At 45.9% G+C, this 24,031-nt stretch overlaps 1 protein-coding gene across 3 annotated transcripts in view; it reads right to left on the bottom strand.

Annotated features, from left to right (window-relative positions):
• The window catches only part of CFAP70 (cilia and flagella associated protein 70), a 56,454-nt gene that overhangs the window by 9,324 nt on the left and 23,099 nt on the right, over positions 1–24,031 (bottom strand). For all 3 annotated transcript variants that reach the window (XM_058157477.1, XM_058157478.1, XM_058157479.1), the window contains 7 exons: positions 23,110–23,301; positions 21,778–21,909; positions 18,987–19,112; positions 17,557–17,690; positions 12,070–12,185; positions 11,141–11,332; positions 4,676–4,800 (listed from right to left, as the gene is read on the bottom strand). In XM_058157477.1, coding sequence (XP_058013460.1) covers positions 4,676–4,800; positions 11,141–11,332; positions 12,070–12,185; positions 17,557–17,690; positions 18,987–19,112; positions 21,778–21,909; positions 23,110–23,301 — 1,017 coding nt within the window. The remainder of the gene's footprint in view (positions 1–4,675; positions 4,801–11,140; positions 11,333–12,069; positions 12,186–17,556; positions 17,691–18,986; positions 19,113–21,777; positions 21,910–23,109; positions 23,302–24,031) is intronic.

The following is a 24,031-nucleotide window of genomic DNA, read 5'->3' as shown; positions in this document are numbered from 1 at the left end:
TGTTGGATAAGTGATTGTATTGTACACTGGTCAAATTGTGGGAATTATTATGGAAAATAAAAAATTTTGCTCTTAAAAAAAAAAGATTGCACAATTCTCTGAGGCATTGCCATTTTTGAAGTCAAGCATAATGCTTTGGTTGACATATTCTGACTGTCTTGTCAGTTGACGTGAACTGGCCTCATTCTGGCTTAGTGCAATGTGCGAATCAGGCAACAGCCATTTGATGTCCACCCAATGATAAAGGCAGTGCAGAGAAGAGCAGTGACAGAACTGTAAAAAGAGCACAAGAGAAGCGACAGCTTGTCCTTGACTTATGACCGTAATGGAGACTGGAATTTCTGTTGTTGTCATGACGGTCCTAAGTTGAGGCACCCATATGACTGGATCCGGTTTTATGGCTTTTTCTGCAGTGGTCATTAATTGGAACATAGTAGTTATTAAGCGAGTGCCATGGTCATTAAGTGAATCAATGCACCGATAGGAATTATTTGCTGCCAAAAATTTTTTTTTCATAAATCACGTCACCTGACTGCGAAATGCTGCAACCAACCACAAAGGTGAGCTGATTGCCCAGCATCTGAAATGTAGTCATGTGACAGTGTGCGTGTGTGTGTCTGTGTGTGTGGCCATCACAACTCTGAAACCAAATCATAGGTGTCATAACTTTAAATGGTTTCTGAGCGACCGACCGGTCATTCAGTGACGACTTCCTGTTAAGCGGACAAAGGAGTCTGCTTTGGTCTAACTGTGAGACCTTTTTACCAAATGGTGAAGTCAAAACAAAAGAGAAAAGATGGGAAGAGACAGAACAATTATGGGGAACCAGTGGGAGTCAATTCTTTAAGAAAATCTAGTCATTTTCTCAATCCATCAGAATAGAGTTGGAAGGGGCTTTAGAGGTCTTCTAGTCCAGCCCCCTGCTCATGCAGGAGACCCTATACCCGTGATGGCCAACCTATGGCACGCATAGCCATATCTAGGAGTTCCTGGAGGTCGGGGACAGAAAAAACGTCACTTCCTGACCAACCGGAAGTTGGGCAGTTTCTGGCCTCCGGGGGTGGGTGGGGAAGGCCATTTTCACCCTCCCCAGACTCATAGAGAGGCTCTGGAGCCAGGTGAGAGAGAAAAACAGGCCTACCGGGCCATCGCATGCCAGGAGTGGAGGGGTCGCTGGGGGGTGGTGTCACACATGCATGCACAGGGGCAAGGCGCATAGAATTATGGGGTTGGGCGTGCATAAGCGATCTCCCCACCCCCCTCTTCCTGGCACGTGATGGTAAAAAGGTTAGCCATCCCTGCCCTGTACCATTCCAGACAAGTGGCTGTCCAGTCTCTTAAAAGCCTCCAGTGATGGACCATCCACAACTTCTGGAGGCAAGCTGTTCCACTGGTTAATTGTCCTCACCGTTAGGAAGTTTTTCCTTAATTCCAGATTGCTTCTCTCCTTGATTAGTTTCCATTCCATTGTTTTTTGTCTCGCCTTCGGGTGCTTTGGAAAATAAATGTCTATGGAGATTCCCCGTCGTCCAGGTCATGGTTTGTCCCAAAGGTGTTTTTTTCAGGAGGCAACAGGACTTTCTTTCCTTTCTTTGAAGACATCCAAGAAGTTTCTTTAGCTCTGACTGGATGGGTGGGGAATGGACGGATGCTGCACTAGGTCCCTGACTAGGTGGCTCAGGGGCTAAGACACTGAGCTTGTCGATCAGAAAGGTCGGCAGTTCGGCGGTTCGAATCCCTAGTACATGTCTCCTGCGTGAGCAGGGGGTTGGACTAAATGACCTCCAAGGTCCCTTCCAACTCTGTTACTGTTACACATCCTTTGGGGGGGAAAATTGACCCTCCCCCTCTTCTTTGTGGCAGCCCCTCAAATACTGGAATACTGCTATCATGTCCCCCCTAGTCCTTCCCTTCACTAGACTAGCCAGGCCCAGTTCCTGCGACCGTTCTTCATACGTTTTAGTCTCCAGGCCTTTAATCATCTTAGTTGCTCTTTTCTGCACTTTTTTTCCAAGGCCTTAACATCATTTTTGGTAATGTGCTGACCAAAACTGGACATAAGCCTTCTTTTTTCATTAGCGTCATAAAACAGCTTGAGGAATCCGCTGCCTGCCCTCAGGACGCCTTTGCTCTGTCTGAACTCCAGACGGCGATTTTGCTGAGCCCGGCCGACAGAACAGAGGAGACGAGCGGAGAGATTCAATATATCAGTGCGGTGGCAACTTTTTCTGGCTGCACAGCAAGCTCTCCGTTCTAGCCAGTTTCATTGCTGGGGAAAGGCTTTTTAGAGATAAAAAGGGAAATTAACTATGATGAAGCGGAGAGAAAGGAAAAGGGTAATGTTCGAGAAGTAATGGCAATCAGCAATGTAATTTAGAAAGATCACTGCCTGGCCCAACAATCATGTTGAAAAATCGTATCCAGGTTCTGGGTGCCCGAAATAGAAACCACATGATGATACACACACATATACACATTGGAAAAAAGAATCAGAACACTAAATACAAGCTTGATGGACATGACCTTGTAGATGACCCTCACTCCGTCAAAGACCTTGGAGTTCTCATATCAAATGATCTAAGTGCCAAAGCCCACTGCAACTACATCGCCAAAAAGGCATTAAGAGTTGTAAACCTAATCTTGCGTAGCTTCTTCTCCGGTAAGATTACAATACTAAACATTTGCTAGACCAATTCTCGATTACAGCTCGCCTGTCTGGAACCCACACTTCATTTCGGACATTAATACAATTTTTTTTAATTATTTGCATTTATATCCTGCCCTTCTCTGAAGACTCAGGGTAGCTTACACTATGTCAAGCAATAGTCTTCATCCATTTGTATATTATATACAAAGTCAACTTATTGCCCCCAACAATCTGGGTCCTCATTTTACCTACCTTATAAAGGATGGAAGGCTGAGTCAACCTTGGGCCTGGTGGGGCTTGAACCCACAGTAATTGCAAGCAGCTGTTGTTAATAACAGACTGTCTTACCAGTCTGAGCCACAGAGGCCCCAATTGAACGTGTCCAGAAATATTTCACAAGAAGAGTCCCCCACTCCTCTGCTCACAACAAAATATCTTATGCCACCAGACTTGAAATTCTGGATTTAGAAAATTTAGAACTATGCCGCCTTTGGTATGACCTGAGCTTAGCTCATAAAATCATCTGCTACTATGTCCTTCCTGTCAGCTTCAGCTTCAACCACAACAATACACAAGCACACAATAGATTTAAACTTAAAGTGAACCGCTCCAATCTTGATTGAAGAAAATATGACTTCAGTAACAGAGTTGTTAATGTACTACCTGACTCTGTGGTCTCATTCCAAAATCACCAAAACTTTAACCTAAGACTGTCTAATGTTGACCTCACCCCATTCCTAAGAGGTCTGTAAGGGGTATGCATAAGAGCACCAGGGTGCCTACCATTCCTGTCTTAATGTTCCTTTTGGCCAACTTTTTTTTTTACTTTTAAAAGCATTTTTTCTACATGTAAAAAAATGCTTTTAAAAGCCTCTGATGATCAGGCAGCTGGGATCGCCAGAGAAGCCTTTTAAAAGCTTTTTTTTACAACTTCTTCGGCTGAAGAGGTTGTAGAAAAAATGCTTTTAAAAGGTTCTAACGATCCCAGCTGAGCAGCACAATCATCAGAGGCTTTTTTTTTAACTTTTAAAAGCATTTTTTTGGCTGAAGAAAAATGCTTTTAAAAGTAAAAAAAAAAACCTCTGATGATCGCGCGGCTCAGCTTAGGGGGTCAGGGATTTTTGCTACTGGTTCTCCAAACCACTTGCCACCATTGCTACTGGATCGGGTGATCCGGTCCGAACCAAGAGCATTTCAACCCTGGATTTTCCCCCTTACCAGAGGAAGCCCGCTTGTGGAGTTCTGTGAAGTCGTTACCATAGCAACTCCACTGTGCTGTACAGTAGAAGTCATTTTAAGGCAGTCCAGTAGAAGCCATTTTAAGACCCTACAGGCTGTATCTTAACAGAACACACACCTCACGTGGTGTTAGGGGTGTTTTACACCACCCACCATCCCCACAGTATTTCTTTCCAGAGAGTAAGTCATCTGTGTACCAAGTTTGGTTGAAATTGCTTGAGAAAGCACAGGTAAGTGAGTGGAGAGAAATAAATAAGTCCGCTTTTCACAGAACTACAGGAAGTCTTCAATTTAGGGTTGAATGTGGCAAGGAAAGTTGTAAGGCGGGGCCAAAACTCACTTAACAAATGTTTCCCTCATCAACAGACATGTTGGAATCAAGTGTGGTCGTAAGTCCAGGACTGCCTCGAATAATAATTCCGAATAATAAAATATTCAGTGTCAATCAAAATGTCAGTCTCTCTCAAATCACCAGTGCCCTCTCCCAAAGACATCACAAAACAAATTTGTGTGGCCTTCATCCTGCCCTCTCTGCTTCTGTGGCAGAAACATTGGCTGTTACCCTAATGGATGGATGCGTTCTTGGAATCGCCTAAATCACGGGTGTCAAACTCGCTGCGTCACGTTGCCGTCACATGACTTCTCACTTTTTTTTCCTTTCGCGGAGCTGGGGTAGGCCTGGCCTGCGCATGACGCATCTGGCCCGCAGGCTACCAGTTTGACACCCGTAAATCGATGCGCCTAAACATTTTCCTGGTCTCCTCCAACTTCGGTCGACCCTGCACTCACCTGAAGGGCATTGACTTCCAAGAGGAATTTGATTGTTTCCATGAAAATAGAGGTGGTCTGCTGGGGGTGTTGTATGACCAGGCTCAGCTCTGGTTCAAATGCAACTGCCGCAGGTTTGGGCGTTTCTGAAATGAAACCGAAAGAGCAAGGAATTTGAGGGAAACGCCAACAAAGCAGGCCAGCTTGGTCGCTCAACGGTGAGGCACCGGGGAAGTGGGCACCTGCATTTTCTGCGTCGCATGAGCAGAGCACATCTTCCTTCCCTTGTCCTTACCACTTTCTCTAGAGGGACTTAGAATAGAATAACAAGAGTTGGAAGGGACCTTGGAGGTCTTTTAGTCCAACCCCCTGCTTAGGCAGGAAACCCTACACCACTTCAGACAAATGGGTATCCAACATCTTAAAAATTTCCAGTGTTGGAGCATTTACAACTTCTGGAGGCAAGTTGTTCCACTGATTAATTGTTCTCACTGTTAGGAAATTTCTCCTTAGTTCTAAGTTGCTTCTCTCCTTGATTGGTTTCCACCCATTGCTTCTTGTTCTACCCTTAGGTGCTTTGGAGAATAGTTTGAGTCTCTCTTCTTTGTGGCAGCCCCTGAGATGTTGGAAGACTGCTATCACGTCTCCTCTAGTCCTTCTTTTCATTAAACTAGACATATCCAGTTCCTGCAACTGGTCTTTGTATATTTTAGCCTCCAGTCCCCTAATCCTCTTTGTTGCTCTTCTCTGCACTCCTCCTAAAGTCTCCACATCTTTTTTACATCATGGCGACCAAAACTGAATGCAATATTCCAAGTGTGGCCTTTCCAAGGCATTATAAAGTTGCATTAACAGTTCATGTGATCTTGATTCTATCCCCTGTGTTTATGCAGCCCAGAACTGTGTTGACTTTTTTGGCAGCTGTTGCACACTGCTGGCTCATATTTAAATGGTTGTCCACTAGGACTCCAAGATGCCTCTCACAGTTACTACTATTGAGCAAGGTACCACATATACTGTACCTGTGCATTTTATTTTTTTGGCCTAAATGTAGAACCTTACTTTTTTCACTGTTGAATTTCATTTTGTTAGATAGCGCCCAATGTTCAAGTCTGTCAAGATCCTTCTGTATCTTGAGCCTATCTTCTGGAGTTTTGGTTATTCCTGCCAGTTTGGTGTCATCTGCAAATCTGATTAGTTCCCCATCTATCCCCTCGTCCAAATCATTGATGAAGATGTTGAAGAGTACTGGGCCTAAAGCAGAGCCTTGGGGTACTCCACTGCATACTTCCCTCCATTTAGATGCAGTTCCATTGAGGACTATACGTTGAGTGCGGTTGGACGATTGAAAATATCCTGTCATATTGTATTATTGTGTGGTTTGGAAGTATTACTGTTTTGGATAGGAAGGCGGTGCAGAGAGTGGTGAGGACGGCAGAAAAGATTATTGGAAATTCACTTCCTTCTATCCAGGTCATGGCATATAAGAGATGCTTGACCAGGGTCCGGAGTATTGTCTGGGACTCTACACATTCTTTCCATGACTGGTTTTCTTTGTTACCTTCTAGGAGGCAGCTTCACAATATCAGAAGCAGAACAACGAGATTTTGGAACCGCTTTGTACCATAGAGTATCAACTTTGTTAATGCTCAAGATTCTTTTTTCCGCTATGTATTCTAAATGATCTGTGATTAATATGTTTGTGTGTGTATGTATATACATGTGTGTGTGTATGGATGGATGGATTTAGATAGAAGATGATAGATAGATAGATAGATAGATAGATAGATAGATAGATAGATAGATAGATAGATACAGTAGATAGAGCGAGCATATGTATGTGTATGATTATACATATTCTTTTGAGAGCGGGCATCAGAATTTCAGTTTTTAATCTGTGCCAGTGTTTTCACAGAAAAAAAAAGTGATAATAAATGTTATCTCATCTCACCTCACCTCACCCAACCACACCTTACCTTATCTGGAAACTGAGAATCAGCCATTTTTCTTTGTTTCCTAGTGCTTGGTTAATAGAATTTCAGTTCTGGAACCTTGTTTTGCAGCCTTGCATTGAGTTTCCAGCTGGATCTCAAGTTGTGTAGCAGTGTCAGCAAGCTCTTGCCATCAGAGTGACAAATAGTTAGCGGCGCTGCTTTGCAAGCTCTGGGCCTTGTGTGTGTGAGCATATGTGTCAGTGGTGAAATCCTCCTCGGATCGCCACTGGTTTGCTGCCCGCGCATGCGCGGTCTGCACCAAAAATGTGCTATGCGCGTGAATGCACAGCATGCACCAAAAGCACGCTGCATGCGGAGTACGCACCAAACGCATGCTTTGCACAGAGAAAGAAGACTTTGCTAGGTAAGTAGAACAGCAACGGGAGGGAACAGCTGTGCCGCACGATTTAGCTTCGCTAGAAACCAGAATTTCCTGCTTTCTAGTGAAGCTAAACCGCATGGCACAGCTGATCGGTGGAAATACCCGGTCGAACGAACCGGTAGCTTTTTTAACTACCAGTTTGCCTGAACCGGTAGTTTTATCACTACCAGTTCACCTGAACTGGAGTGAACTGGTAACATTTTACCCCTGATATGTGTGTGTGTGTGTGCGTGAGATGTGGCAAGAAGCAGGACTTCCAGCACACCACCGCAAGGTTGCTATGGCCAATCTGTGCCCACCCAACCCCAGCTGATGCTGGGGCTAGGTGGCTTTGAGAAGGCTTTGGCTAAATGGCCCCACCTTGAATTTCAACATGCAACACGACACCTTGCATGGTGTTGTGTCCTCTTCGCCTCCGTCCGAACGATGGCTTAATTAGCTGGCTCTTATCAGCTCCGGCAGCAAAAGAATCAGTGTCTGCCAAGAGCCGTCGATAGCTGCCAAGACGCTGGTGAATCACAACCTTCAGCTCTAGTCAATCCGTGGATTTGCCTGATACAAAGAGACTCACCAGCTCTTGCTGCCTTTTATATCCTGTGGGGTGTGGCTCCATGACTCAGCACTTCCTAGGCCTGCCCCTCCCCTGTTTCTGTCCTTCCCTTCTCTCCTGCCTACGAAACCTGGGATTGAGCCAAGCCTGATTGCTGTCAGATGGGTCTGCAGGCGTGGCCTGGGGGGGAGGAAAGAGTCAGGAGAAGGAGGCCTCGTTATCTCTTTCACTTGGCCTGCTTCTGGCTCCTGGAGCTGATCCAGGGAGGCCGGTGCTTCCAAGGTAAATCCTGACGGCCCTTCCCCCTCACTGTCCAAATCACTTTCTGGCAGCAGGCCCGGCTCTGAGTCACTTTCTGGCAGCAGGCCCGGCTCCAAGGCACTTTCGGGCATGGGGCCAGGTTCAAGGGCAGGAGCCACAACACATGGCAACGTGATACTGAGTGAAGAGGGATGGACAGGGGTGGAACCTGAATGAAAGATGAAAGGAGGGCTGTCTATGGAGATTCTCAATCATCCAGATCATGGTTGTCTCAAAGATGTTTTTTTCCAAAAGGCAACTGGACTTTCTTGGTTTTTTTTTTTATCCTTGAAAATGTTTCACTTCTCATCCAAGAAGCAGAAGAAATCCAAGAAAATCTACTTGCCTTTTTGGAAAAGCAGTTTAGGGACATGACCGGAGAGGCCCTCCGAAAGATAAGGAGTTGTCTCTAGCTATCCCCTAAGACCGCCTACCTCTCTGTGTGCTCATCCTAAATTTACTGGGTGTAACGGACAATTTCTTGAATGGTTTATGTGTGGTATCTTCTTCGGGTGCACGAACGGAACTGGTTGGCTCTGAAGACTCTGCTTGGATTTTCCCTGCGGATTCTGGAGATTCTTCTGGAGATAAAAAAGGAAACCAACCCGTATGAGGACACAAAAAGCCGGCCTGATTCGACCAGCCTCTTTAACTGGATAGCAGAACTATGTTCAGCAGGAAGTGCCCCATCCAGATTAAAATCGAAAAGGTAAAAGGTTTCCTCCTGGCAGTCATGTCCAATTCTAGAGGACAATGTTCATCTCCGTTTCCCAGCAGAGGCAGCCGCCGTTGTCTGAAGCCGGCATGACTCATGTGGCTGGCATGACTATACGCGAGGTGCACAGGAACGCTGTTACCTTCCCACCGAAGTGCTACCTATTTATCTACTTGCATTTACATGCTTTTGAACTGCTAGGTGGGCAGGAGCTTGAGATAAGTGACGGGAGCTCACTCCGTCACGCGGTGCTTGAGTCTCGAACTGCCGACGTTCCAGTCGACAAGCTTACAACTTATCTAACACTTGTCAGGAGCTGAGTTAACTTTCTGAGTTCATTTATGGGCCGCGCAGTTCGTTGGCCAACGGAATCCATGAGAAGAATGTCAGTGTTCTGGTAAGAGCTCTTCACCGTCACCATCAGTCAATTCCTAAGGAGAAATTTCTTGATGGTAAGAACAATTAATCAATGGAACAGTTCGCCTCCAGGAATTGTGAGTGCTTCATCGCTGGAGATTTTCAAAAATACACTGGACAACCATTTGTCTGGGATGGGATCATGTCTTCTACCTTGGGCAAGGGGTTAGAGTCCCTTCTGGTCCTATAATTCTATAGTTCCATAATTCTATAATAATTCTATAATTCTCTTTGTTTTTCCAGATTGCTTTTTCCTCGGCCCAGGATAATGGATCTGAGATGCCCTGGTGGTTAGAATGCGGTATTGCAGGCTAATTCTGCCAACTACCAGCAGTTCGATCATGACCAGCTCAAGGTTGACTCAGCCTTCCATCCTTCTGAGGTGGGTAAAATGAGGACCCAGGTTGTTGGGGGCAATAGGCTGACTCTGTAAACCGCTTAGAGAGAGCTGTAAAACACTGTGAAGTGGTATGTAAGTGTAAGTGCTATTGCTATAGGAGCCGTGATGGCTCAGTGGTTAGAATGCAGTATTGCAGGCTAACTCTACCCACAGACTGAGGTTCGATCCTGACCAGCTCAAAGTTGATTCAGCCTTCCAACTTTCTGAAGTTAGTAAAATGAGGGCCATAGGCTGACTCTATAAACCGCTTAGCGAGGGCTGTAAAAGCACTGTGAAGCGGTATATAAGTCTAACCGCTATTGCTGTTGTCAAGGTAACACAGAGGCTAATTTCCAAACCATGGATCCACAACCTTACAGCGTAGATGCCGAATTTAAACTGGACTCAAGGCACTTTGTTTCTCAATGCAGAGCGGTTGCCATGGAAACAATAGAAAGGCTGCAGCACTCAAAATTGCCAGGATAAAGGTGAAAGGCTGGCTACTCTGGCAGGCATCGCTGAATTCCTCTGGTGTTGCGACCCAAAAATTTGGCAGCTGAGCAAGAGCTGAAGCATCTACAAGTCAGAGAAAGGCCTGGGTACATTCTGGTCCCGCCTCAGTAGAATAAAATAAATATCTCACTCATTTTACAAATCTGCAATCAGGCTGTGCAAAAGACTTTTGAGTCTCAGCTGCCATCCCCGATCTGAATGTCTCGGTTTGAAGCACAAAGTGCTCCATCTTGAATGTGAAAAGAAGCCATTTGGGCCCTCAAGGTCATAATAGAAAGGCCGACTCAGCCTTTTGCCTTCAGAATCCCTGTTCTGCACCTCAAAGTAGGAATTCCTCCAGCGGAAATGGTTCAAAAAGCAAAAAAATGTTTTGCCCGCCCCTGTTTTCCATCTATGGATGGATCTAAAAAAAATTATAAATATTATATTCCACTAGCAATGGAAACTGGGGAGTGGAACACAAGGGTGAAATGTAAAATTTGTTACTACTGGTTCTGTGGGCGTGGCTTGGTGGGGGGTTGTTAATGTGTCTGGGTGGGAGCCAACTTTTTTTTTTTTTTACGTTTAAAAGCATTTTTTTCTACAACCTCTTCGGCCAAAGAGGTTGTAAAAACAAATGCTTTTAAAAGCCTGTGATGATCAGGCAACTCAGCTGGGATCGCCAGAGGAAAAAAAAAAGCTTTTAAAGGGTTCTGACGATCCCAGCTGAATTGCCTGATCGGCCGAAGAGCTTGTAGAAAAAATGCTTTTAAAAGTTTTTTTAAAAAAAGATCACTAAATGAAAGGCGGTAAGTCGAGGGCTACCTGTAATGCTTTCCCCAATTTTCAAGAACTTGTTGACGTCAACTCGCAAAGCATCCCTGGCCTGCTCTTGAGTTGCCATAGGCCAGGTGGGGATGGGAAACTGTCGAAGCAACACGGCAGCCAAAAAGAAAAGGACATTCCAGACATATCTCTCTCAAGGCTGTCTCCCTGGGTTACCCACAGCGGCCGGAGGGGAGTGATCTCTACAACCCACGAAATTGCTCCATTGGCAATTTCTCTACAACCCTGGGAGAAGGGGGGGAAACAGGGTCAAATCTGGGCCATAAATTACATGGGGTCAGAGTTGGAACATGCTGACATGGATTTCTTTTGAGGCTTGGCTCGAGGCTCATGATTTAATTAGGGCATCTGTCGGAACCCTGACAGGTAAAGTTTGTGGCTTGTTGCCCCTCATGGGCATCGTCAGCTTACCAGACTCCTCTGGGCCAGCCAGGGACTGCGCCCGTGAAGCCAGGTATGACGTTCTTTTCTTCACTACTGGTACTTCTTCTATGTTTGGAGGGCTTGGTTTCTCTTTGGGCAGATGGGCCTTCTGGAGCTTGGTAGCCTCACGGAAGGCCATCTCGACCCGAATGTAGTTTTCCTGGATATCATAGAAAAGTCCTAAAAGGAAAGGTAGGAAAAGAAAAAGGAAGATTTCCCTCAGGAAATAATTACGGTGATCTTGAAGGAGGCATAGGAACATCAGGTTCTTTGGTATCCACCTAAAACAGTAAGCATTCTCTTTATTTATTTAATAGATTGATGGGCCCCCTTTATTTTGTACGTCTCAAAACAATGTACTTGTCTTTTATTTTCCCAACGACATGGGTTGGGTTGGGCTGAGAGAGAAGAACGGGCCCAAAATCACTCAGTTGCTCTTCATGGCTAAGGCGGGAGTAGAACTCACCATCTCCTGGTGATTGGCCCAAAGTTACTCAGCTGACTTTCATGCCTAAGGCAGGACTAGAACTCACCGTCTCCTGGTTATTGACCCAAAATCACTGAGCTGAGTTTCATGCCTAAGGCAGGACTAGAACTCACTTTCTCTCTCTCTCACACACACACACGCACTGTGTTTTGGGCCTGGAAAGCCTTCTGCACCAACCTGGAAGCCACAACCGGGCACGGGAGAGCCGGGGCACATGCATGAGGGATGTGCACGCATGCGCGGTGGTGGCGTGCATGCACGGGGAGGCGCTCACATTGTATTTTGGGGGTCACGCTCATGTTTTGGGCACATGATGAGAAAAGCCACTGCCGTTATAGACTATGCAAAAAGTGTGCCGAGTACTGATAGCGTCAATACTCTGGCAATAAACATTTCCAAATCTTCCAGGTTAAATTAGCCATGCTTGTACCTAACATGGTCCAGGCCACGACACTGCTCGGCTCCACACAGGTGGCGTCCTCAAAAAAGACTTCAGCCTCTTCATAATTCTGCAGCATCACAGCCATGATCCCACACAACAGCACACTGAACAGACAAGAAACAAGGAATCAAAGGAAGGCCCTTCCACTGTAAGAACAATCCTCCACACCCCATCATGGGGTTGTTCCTATCACAGTACATGCTTTAGAGCAGCGGTCACCAACTGCTGGTCCGTGGACCGCTGGTGGTCTGTGAGAAAATGTTGGTGGTCCACAGAAAAATTATTTGCATTTTTTATATTGCATTAAACCAGGGTTCCTCAAACTACAGATAAGTGCAATGAACATTTGTGTTGCTGCAGAGAGTCTCCCCCTTTGGGGTCTTCTTGTGTGGGTTGGAGAGGGGAAGAAATTCCAACTTGGGGTCTGCTTCAGCCTCCTGGTGCAGGGCTTTGGGCGAAGCCTGGAGGGAAGCGCCACTAGTGGCAAGGAACTGAAGGGCCTTGTTCCAGTGGGACTGGCTTGGAACTGGCTGATCATCTCACCCTCCAGGTGCCGGTACCTGGCCTTGCACTCCCATAGGTCTTCCCTCTGCTTGGAAAGCCTATGCTCATAGTCCTCAGTGAGGTGCTTCTGCTGTGCCTCCTTCTCGGTCAGATCCAATTTGAACTGAGCCAGCTGTTTTGCCAACTCCTTCTCGTGGTGGCTGCTTAGCTCCAGCAACTACTTCCTGTTGGGGCCCTAAGGAGCCCAGGCGGGCCGGGGAGGAGTGGCAGGGAGGGGAGGGATGAATAGAGGCTGGCGAGGTGCCCCTCAACATGAGTGACATCAAATTGGCCATGCCCACCTAGACTCATGCCCAACTAGCCACGCCCACCCAGCTGGTCATTAGGCAGATCATATTAGTGGTCTGCGGGATTTAAAATTATGAATTTAGTGGTCCCTGAGGTCCGAAAGATTGGTGACCTCTGGTTTAGAGAGCCCCCAAAGCACATTTATTTGGAAAGAGAATCCAATCAGTTTGAAATTTACAATGACTATGATAATGATCTATCACTACTGTTGTATGTACACTGAGAGCTTATGGCAGTTTAAGGAGACAAATTCCTAGTGTGTCTAATCACACTTGGCCAATAAGAAAGTCCAGCTGCCACCTGAAAAAGCACCTTTGGGACAATCTTGACCTGGATGACCGAGAATCTCTACAGACTTTGAGCTATGCAATTTGGGATGAACACCCTTGGAATGGGGTGGGAGTAGGAAGGGATTTCTAGAGGGGAAAAAAGTTGCAGACTACAGGAACCAGGAATACTAACTCAGGTGACCCTGAGAACACAAATAAACCTCCACGTGGCCTCAACGTTCCTCTAAAAGGATGCAAATGACCAGCTGTCTGCAAGGAATATAAACCCTTGCATTCCCCACTAGCCTGTCAGAACTGAAGAAGCTTCTTGGATGAGAAGCGAAATGTCTTCACAGAAAAACCCAGAAAGTCCAGTTGCCTCCTGAAAAAGCACCTTTGGGGCAATCATGACCTGGATGACTGAGAATCTCTACAGACTTGGCCAATAAACGTATCTTTTCTTTTATGTACACCGAGAGCATATGCACCAAGACAAATTCCTTGTGTGTCCAATCACACTTGGCCAGTAAAGAATTCTATTCTATTCTATTCTATTCTATTCTATTCTATTCTATTCTATTCTATTCTATTCTATTCTATTCTATTCTAAAGAATTCTAATTCTAATTCTAAATCAGCACTCATGTCAGAGATGTTAATATAGAATAGAATAACATGGCTTGGGTGTTTGGTTGAGATTCGCTTGCTTTAGGTTTTCTTTGAAATCGTTATTGCCATCTTGCTTCCGGGAGGCTTAGAGCAGAAAGCCATTTGAAGAATCCATCAGAATAGAGTTGGAAGGGACCCTGGAGGTCTTCTAGTCCAACCCCCTGCTTAGGCAGGAAACCCTACACCTCTTCAGACAAATGGTTATTCAACATCTTCTTAAAAACGTCCAGTGTTGGAGCATTTACAACTTCTGCAGGCAAGTTGTTCCACTGATTAATTGTTTCTAACTGTCAGGAAATTTCTCCTTAGTTCTAAGGAGTACTTAAGATGTACTTAAGAAGACTAGACAACTCCGTGACCTGTTGGGTCATCGCTTCAGTGCTATTTCAAGCTCAATCCCTCCAAGACAGAGGGCTGTGGATGCTGGCATCCCGGTACAGTCAGCTGTAACAGCGGCTGACTGTTGGGGGCGAGTCATTGGCCCCAATGGAGAGGGTGCACAACTTGGGCGTTCTCCTGGATGGACGGCTGTCTTTTGAAGACCATTTGACGGCCGTCTCCAGGAGAGCTTTTTACCAGGTTTGCCTGGTTCGCCAGTTGCGCCCCTTTCTAGACCGGGATGCCCTATGCACGGTCACTCATGCTCTCGTAACATCTTGTCTGGATTACTGCAATGCTCTCTACATGGGGCTCCCCCTGAAGAGCACCCGGAGGCTCCAGTTAGTCCAGAATGCGGCTGCGCGGGTGATAGAGGGAGCCCCTCGTGGCTCCCATGTGACACCTCTCCTGCGCAGACTGCACTGGCTACCTGTGGCCTTTCGGGTGCGCTTCAAGGTTTTGATAACTATCTTCAAAGCGCTCCATGGCATAGGGCCGGGCTATCTACGGGACCGTCTGCTGCCACCGATTGCCTCCCACCGACCCGTGCGCTCTCACAGGGAGGGACTCCTTAGGGTGCCGTCAGCCAGGCAGTGCCGACTGGCAACACCCAGAGGGAGAGCCTTTTCTGTGGGGGCTCCCACCCTCTGGAACGAACTTCCCCCAGGTTTTCGTCAACTTTCCGACCTTCGAACCTTTCGCCACGAGCTTAAGACACATCTATTTATTTGCGCAGGACTGGACTAGAATTTTAAATTTTAATTTGGTTTTAATGGGGTTTTATTATTTTTATTGCAATTTTTAATATTCGGCCTTATTTAATAAGTTTTTTAAATTGGTGTTTTATTCTGTATTCATATGTATGTTTTTATTAGGCTGTCAACCGCCCTGAGTCCTTCGGGAGATAGGGCAGTATACAAATGTGATTAAATAAATAAATAAATAAATAAATAAATAAATAAATAAATAAATAAATAAATAAATTTCCTAACCTGATTCCTTTAAAAATGGCAGAGCTCCTAATGCACTGCCTTCTCTAGACAAGTTTCTCAAAAATGGAGAGCGCTATTCCTCTGAATATCTGCCACTGAAAATAGCCCGTGCTGAACTCTGCAGCACAGTCCAGCATGAGGAACTGACCACAGGGGAAACATTTTATGACATTTCTGTAATGTCGCAAAGTGCTCTGTAATGTTTCTGTCATAAAATGGTTTTTCAAAGTTGTCTTATTTAAACGCCATAATGAGTCCTGGATTTTGGATTCTATCAATTAGCGCAATTTGAGGTGCCTTGGTTGAAAAGGTTTTGCCGTATGTTGTACCATTTCATCCATTTAAAGGTTAACAGACACAAGAATATATGTATTGATACATGATAGGGATGACATGATAGCAGTCTTCCAATATCTCAGGGGCTGCCACAAAGAATAGAATTTTTTAGAATTTATGAATAGAATTTTTTATTGGCCAAGTGTGATTGGACACACAAGGAATTTGTCTTGGTGCATATGCTCTCAGTGGACATAAAAGAAAAGATACGTCCATCAAGGTACAACATTTACAACACAATTGATGGTCAATATATCAATATAAATCATAAGGATTGCCAGCAACAAGTTATAGTCATACAGTCATAAGTGGAAAGAGATTGGTGATGGGAACGATGAGAAGATTAATAGTAGTGCAGTAGAAGAGTAGAAGAGTAGAAGAGGGAGTCAAGCTATTCTCCAAAGCACCTAAAGGCAGAACAAGAAGCAACGGGTGGAAACTCAGAGAAGCCACTTATAACTAAGGAGAAATTTCCTGGTTGTGAGAACAATTGATCAGTGGAATGACTTGCCTCCAGAAGTTGTGAATGCTCCAGCACTGGAAGTTGTTAAGAAGAGATTGGACAACCATTTTTCTGAAATGGAATAGAGTTTCCTGCCTAAGCAGGGGGTTGGACTACAAGACCTCCAAGGTCCCTTTCAACTCTGTGATTCTATTCTATATGTAGATAAGAAGTGTCCTCCTAGATCCAAACCTTCTAGTGAAATAAATACCTTCTTAGATGTATGAGATAATGGGATCTGTACAGGGAGTCTTCGGGTTACCGCAGTTCATTTAGTGACTGTTCCAAGTTATAACAGCACTGAAAAAGGAGACTTAGGACCATTTTTCACACTTACGACTGTTGCGACATACCCCATGGTCACGGGGTTAATTTTGAGATGCTTAGCAATTGACCCATAGTTATGACTGTTACAGGATCATGTGATCATCTTTTGTGACTTCCGACAAGCCATGTCAACGAGCAAGGCGGATTCACTTAACAACTGCAGTGATTCACCTAACCCCTGTGGAAAAAGGGAGGTCATAAAATGAGGCAAAATTCACTTAGCAACTGCCTCACTTAGAAACAGAAATTTTGGGCTCAGAAGATTGGAGTGGAGGCTGACAGTTGTGGTCATAAGTCAAGGACTTATGTCTGCTTAAGAAATCTGGAGAGCGCTAGATTGAAAAGGATGGCCAACACATGCGCAGCAGGTTACGTGACAGTGTCTGCTGAAGTGTACATATGTACATTACGCTACATGTGTATGTGTACGACGTACATATCCTGCATAAAAAAATATGTATTTTTTCCCACGTATGTGTTGTCATTCGCCAGCAGCCTGAGGAGCTGGCAATGGAGTCAGACAGCGATGAGGCTGAGGAAGAGCATGGGCCAGTCCTGGAGGCTGGGGAAGGCCCAGATGAGGGCTTTGCATCAGAGGCTGAGGTAAGGCCAGGGCCATCGGGGAGTGAGGTGCGGACTCCAGAGCCTCCAGAGACTGACAGTAGTGAGGAAGAGGAACACGAGGAGCCTGTTCCTAATGCACGCATGAGAAGAACTGCGAAAAGACAAGAGCAGTTAAAGCAAAGAGGACGACTCAGGAGATTATTGGCCCCTGCCATAAGGCTTAAAAGACCAGCAATGGCATTTGGGCTCTTCGCCGGAAAACAACGTTGATAGCTTTGTCTTGTTGCATTTGCTTCGTACCGACGTCTTCTAAACTTTTGCCAAGAAAGGCCTTTGGCAGTTTGCCTAATTGGACCAAGGTTGGTGATAAGATTGAGGAATTTGTGTTGGGAGGAATTTGCTTTAATTTAGTTGGACTACGCTGAGAATGAGATAATTCTCAGCTGTTATAATAAAGTTTGTTTGTTTTTACACTGACTGAGTTTTCTGCTACCTACTTGGGCCTAGATCACAACGGTATGTGTAAACTCTGCTAGTTATCTAGTTATTGTCTCACCAGAGCTCCAGAACTCTTGAAGAAGTGGTACCTGGACAGGTGATTGGCATCCAGCCCAACCGCCTCATGGAAACATTCCTGGGCCTTGAGGTTGTCTTCAGTCAACAGGCAAAAAGCTCCATAATCCAACCAGCTCTGGATATCTTGGGGGTTTCGAGACAACCTCTGGAGACAGAAGGACCATTGTCTAAGTTAGTATTCTGTTTGAAAGGTTTGAATGGAAAGATCAAAAACAGCAAGAGCACTTAAGATTTACATACCGCTTTACAGTGCTTTATAGCTCTTTCTAAGCGGGTTACAGAGTCAGCATCTTGCCCCTAACAAACTGGGTCCTCATTTTACCAAATTGGGAAGGATGAACGGCGGAGTCAACCTTGAACTGGTCAGGATTGAACTTCTAGCAGTGGGCAGAGTTTGCCTGCAATATTGCATCCTAACCACTGTGCCACTACAGCTAATCAGCAGTAGCACTTACAGTATATACTGCTTCACGGTGCTTTACAGCCCTCTCTACGCGGTTTACAGAGTCAGCATTTGGCCCCCAACAATCTGGGTCCTCATTTTACCCACCTCAGAAGGATGGAAGGCTGAGTCAACCTTGAGCCAGTGAGAATCGAGCTGCTGGCAGTGAGCAGAATTAGCCTGCAATACTACATTCTAACCATTGGGCCACAATGGCTCCTAATTCTAGTCTCAATTGTAGGTTAAGCCCTACTTGTACCACCAGGGCTCCTATTGCAACATCCAATCAACTACAGCAATAGCAATAGCACTTAGACTTATATACCGGCTTCACAATGCTTTACAGCCCTGTCTAAGGGGTTTACAGAGTCAGCCTATGGCCCCCAACAATCTGGGTCCTCGTTTTACCGACCTCGGAAGGATGGAAGGACGGAGCCAATCTTGAGAATCAAAACCTGCCAAACTGCTGGCAGCCGGCAGTCAACAGAAGTAGCCTGCTTTACTGCATTCTAACCACTGGGCCACCACGGCTCAATAGGATATCAACTTCCGAATAAAAATAAAATGTTGGTCTTTTTTTTGGCTTTATTTGAGCCTTCACGTCTCCCTAGTATGTTCCAGGAATTCTTGAATAAGAATCTATCAAAACCAAGGGTGTCCAACTGAGACAACTTTTAAGGTATGTGGACTTCAACTCCCAGAATTCCCCAGCCAGCCTTCCACTGAAAGAGAAAGGACTACGGCAACTGAATGCTTCCAATTCTTATAAAATGTGCTCTGTGAGCTTGATGGCTTTCTTGCAGAGGTTTCATTACCCAACGATAGTCCTGATGGCGTTAACTAGAGTGGGCATGAAACGTCCTCAAGAAAACCGCCAAGCTCACAGAGCACCAAGGACCCCTCATTTCAAACCTGAGTTACAGAAGTTCTTCTTTATCAGAAAAACTCATTGCTTGCACAGTTGTTCTGCTTGGAAAGAAGGAGGAACAGTTCCCTTACCTCCTGATAGTAAGTTGATGCCAAACCGTACTCTCCGTTGACCTGGGCCTCTCGAGCAAACAGCTGGAGCTGCTCCAAGGTGGTATATACGGGAAGAGGAGGACTTGGAGTCTGGAGGGACAGCACCTGCTCAGGGCAGGGGAATAACGGATTTAACAGATTAACAGAGTTGGAAGGGATCTTGTAGGTCATCTAGTCTAACCGACCCCCCACCCCACCTGCTCAAGCAGGAGACCCTACACCATTTCTGACAGATGGCAGTCCAGTCTCTTCTTGAAAGCCTCCAGTGATGAAGCTCCCACAACTTCCGAAGGCAACTTCTGTTCCATTGGTTGGTTGCTCTCACGGTCAGAAAATTCCTCCTTATTTCCAGGTTGAATCTCTCCTTGTTCAGTTTCCTTCCATTATTCCTTGTCGGGCCTTCGGGTGCTTTGGAGAATAGCTTGACCCCCTCCTCTCTGTGAGCGCCCCTCAAATATTGGAAGACTGCTATCCTGTCTCCCCTGGTCCTTCTCTTCACTATACTAGCCATGCCCAGTTGCTGCAACCATTCATCATATGTTTTAGCCTCCAGTCCCCTAATCATCCTGATTGCTCTTCTCTGCACTCTTTCTAGGTCTCAACATCTTTTTTATAGAGCGGTGACCAAAACTGGATGCAGAATTCTAGGTGTGGTCTGACTAAGGCTTTATAGAGTGGTATTAGTACCTCACTTGATCAGCTTCCATCCTTGTCTGGCCTTCAGGTGTTTGGGAAAATAGGTTGTTCCCCTTCCTCCTCTCTGTGGCAGCCCCTCAAATATTGGAAGACTGCTATCCTGTCTCCCCTGGTCCTTCTCTTTACTAGACTAGCCAGGCCCTGTTCCTGCAACCGTTCATCATATGTTTTAGCCTCCAGTCCCTCATCATCCTGGTTGCTCTTCTCTGCACTTTTTCTAGAATCTCAACATCTTTTTAATAGTGTGGTGACCAAAACTGGATGCGGGATTCTAGGTGTGGTCTTACTAAGGCTTTATAGAATAGGCTTTATAGAATAGGCTTTATAGAATAGGCTTTATAGAATAATGATAGATTATAATAAATAAATTAAAAATAATAATTTATAGACCTTATAGAATAATGAACATGCCACCCAGGCTGGTTCAGTTAAGGGAGGGCTCTACTCAGCCCTTGGCAATATGTATTCAAGCAGAGGTAATCCTCGACTTACAAACATTCATTTAGTGACTGTTCGAGGTTATAGCGGCACTGAAAAAAGTGACCTATGACTGAAAGTCTATGGAGATTCTCAGTCAGCCGGGTCACGGTTGTCCTAAAGGTGCTTTTTTCATGAGGCAACTGGACTTTCTGGTCTTTTTCTTTGAAGATATTTCGCTTCTCATCCGAGAAGCTTCTTCAGCTCTGACTGGATGGTGAGGAATGGAAGGATTCATACTCCTTGCAGACAGATGTTCGTTTGCATTTTTTTAGAGGGGCGTTTGGGCCACTTGGAGGTTTATCTGTGTCCTCAGGATCACCTGAGGAGTGCAAATGGGTGTGGAGCCTTCTTGGCTACAGGATGTTTTCTGCCCTGTGTCCCTTATAAGTTCTTCCATTCCCCACCATCCAGTCAGAGATGACGAAGCTTCGTGGATGAGAAGCGAAACGTCTTCAAAGAAAAAAATGACTTATTTTCCACACTTACAACCATTGCATGGTCCCGTGGTCAAAAATTCAGATGCTTGACAACAGACTCATATTTATGACGGTTTCAGTATCCCGGGGTCGCGTGATCCTCTTTTGCAACCTTCTGACAATCATAGTCAGAGGGTAAACCAAACTCACTTAACAAACGGTGTTCCTAACTTAACAACTGCCGTGATTCACTTAACAACTGTGGCAAGAAAGGTCATAAAATGGGGCAAAAACTCACTTAACAAATGTCTCTCTTTGTTCTGACCCGGCCTTAGCAGAAACAAGAAACAGACTCCTTGTCCCAAAAAACCTCTCTTTATTTATCTCCTGTGAATTAATGGCATTCACCCACCAAAAAGTCTAGGCAATAATCCTTGCATGTATGTATAAAGAGTTAACTGCAGTAACAGATCTTATCAGTTCCTTGAGATAATTGCCAGGCTGGGAGCTTCCAGCCGCAAAGCTCTAAAGTAAGTTCTGACAAGCAGTCTCTGAGGCACAATGAGCCAAATCTTCAGAAATACGAACGGTTGTCTCCTACAACCACCATTCCCCTTTCCTTCTATTTATTCCCCAGCCAGGGAGGGCCATTCAGTGCCCATGTGCCTTGCTTCCCAAGCCGACTCCTTGTCCTCCATTGTTCTCCTCTCCTAACAGCTCTGCGCATACGCGCATCTGGAACAGACCCCAGCTGTTCGTCCTCCCCACTCATCTCCGCCTCCGAAGGCCGCTGCCTCTCCGCTGGCTGGGAAATGTCGGATGGCGCTGGCTCTATCTCTGCTTCCGACGCAGAGCATCCATCAGAGCCTTCCTCAGACTCCAGAAATGGCCCAAATTCCTCCCCAACCTCCTCATCGTCTGAGTATTCTGCCGGCCACAACACTCTTAGCCACAGAAACGTTGGAGTCAACTGTGGTCATAAGTTGAGGACTACCTGTAGAGACAGTCTTCTGAAACTTTCACCGTCAGCAGGTGAGACACAGACCGTTCTGTTGCGAGCCAAAAGCTGGATTAAACCATCTTGCCCCCCATGACTCTTTCCTTATTGTGCCTGACATAGATCACCCAACAAACTGAACAGTAACAAGGAGGGAGAGCTATGCTCCTCCGAAGCTCACCTGATTCAAGGCAACATGCATCTGATCCATCAAGTAGACATACAATTCACTGAGGAAAGCTTGGAGTTGATCTAGAGTTTCAAAGGCGGTCGTCTTCAAGTACTTCTCCCGCACAATTTTCACAACCGCATGCTGTAAAGAAGAGAAGGACTCAATCCCAGGACTCCACACATTCGAAAGGGAGGGAGCGATGGATTTATGAGATGTTAGATTCCGTTGCCTGGTGGATCACTACAGATCTAAAGAACGGGGGAGTCAGACCTGCCACCACTTAAACCTCTAAACAGAAACGATCCTTGGCTCCATTTGTTGAGAAAGATATAGTCTGATTAGAAGCCAAATATATTGCAGGGTTGCAAAGCCAGAACTGAGAATTGCGGGCGCAAATCCCTAATTACAACTTTTTCCTCCCTTAACTGTCTCCCATTGCTGCCCGTCCCATGACCAATCAGGTTCAAGCAAGATAATTTCAGAACAGCCACTTCAAGCATAGGTTGATATGCAGCTGCTTTTCTTTCCCAGTTGGTTGACCCTGAAGCAGCATCCCAGGGAGATACAGAAGTTACTTTCGCTTTCCCCCAAGCATCCCCCCTCCCATCCCCCCTCTCCAGAGTTCATGGCAGACTGTCACCCACATGGTAGCAAAGCACAAGCAAGTGTAAAGTGGCAGCTGGCAGGGGGGCTTCTGAAATGCTCAAAGAATCCCACGAGGAGAAAATGTGACACTTCAACGTGCCATTCTGTTGTGTCTCGTCCGATCTCACCACAGCTGGGGCCTTCTTATCTGCTTCCAAACACGGAGGAATGTCCTAGTATGCCTCCCGGCCCCAGCCCTGGCTCCATGCCCAGACAGGCTGAAGAGGAGGAAGTATCTCCAGCCCCCAGCTCTGGCTCCATGCCCAGGCAAACGGAGCAACTAGACCCCTCCCCCTCCTCCACAGCATGTGAGCCTGAGGGAGGTCAATTGCCAACAGCTGCAGACTGGAGTGACCCTTGCGTCAGAAGACTTGATAGACGGAGGCAACAGAAGGAAGGGAGGGGCAGGCCTGGATAAGTGCTGAGTCATGGAGCCACACCCCATGGCCTATATAAAGGATCTGCTTTCTGGCAGTCTCTGAGTCAGGCAAAGTCTAAACATATCTTGCTGAAGTCACTTTCTGGTCTCCTGCCTGCCCTGAGGATTTTGCTAGGACTTTGGCAGAGCTGCAGAGGCACGCCTGATTCGGATTGCCCTGACCCGGCCGTCAGCGGAGGAGTGGGACACGACACATTCCACCCTCTGCAATCAAACGTCACTTTTACAAAGAGAGATCCGCATCGTGACAAAAATACCTTGAGTTGCTCCTTGAAGGCAAAGTATTTCCCGGAGGTGTTCAGTTCATAGTTGAGTTGACATTTCTGGTCTTCCAGGGTCTGAGAATCAACGACAAGCCCTTGGATCACCTGCCTTCCAAAGAGCTCATGATACTCATCTAGGATGGATGCAGCAATGCTGGTGATCTGCGTGTGGTAATCTTCGACGGCCTAAAGAAGTCAAGAAAACTTTCGAGTGACCTCAAGTGTGGTCAGAAATCATTTCTCCGTGAGAAGGTGGCATACACTCCTGGCAAACGCTCTTGGTTGTTGTTCTCCGCTGCTTGAACTGTCACACCCCAACCATCAAGTCTAGTGCAAGCTCATCCTTGCATATCCAGACACAAAAAGCTTCTAGGGTACCAACAGAAGAGAGTATTTGTAGCTGAGAGTTGGGGTCCTTGGTGCTCTCTGAGCATGGTGCTTTTCTTGCCGACACTTCATTACCAAACGAGGCTAGTACTGATGATGATACCTAGTACGGTAATGAAATGTCGGCAAGAAAACCACCAAGTTCAGACGGCAACAAGGACCCCTTCTAGTGTGGGTTCTGATGGATGCTCTGCGTTGGAAGCAGAGATGGAGCCAGGGCCATCCGACATAACAAATAACGTCTAATTGAAGTCCCAGAAACTAGACCAGGGACGGGGACATGATTCTTAGCTCTCCTACAAGGAATGCAAATCATTTATGCACAATAGGAAAAAATATGCACGTCGGAGCAATCTCTTTAGGCTGCCCAGTTGTCTGTTCTCGATACAAAAACTAGACCAGAATGGCAAAGATTTTCTTTTGTTAAAACAAAACAAAAAAAAATGCAGAAGGAGAACTACTGAGTAGGCTTCATTCCGTACTGTTGTGGTCCGCCACCAGCCTCCGGAGCTGGCCACGGAGTTGGACA

This window comes from Ahaetulla prasina, chromosome 14, assembly GCF_028640845.1.
Source record: "Ahaetulla prasina isolate Xishuangbanna chromosome 14, ASM2864084v1, whole genome shotgun sequence".
In the NCBI taxonomy this organism is placed as follows: Eukaryota; Metazoa; Chordata; class Lepidosauria; order Squamata; family Colubridae; genus Ahaetulla; species Ahaetulla prasina.
The sequence above is the reverse complement of the archived record's forward strand: the minus strand, read 5'-3'. Positions and strand labels throughout refer to the sequence as shown.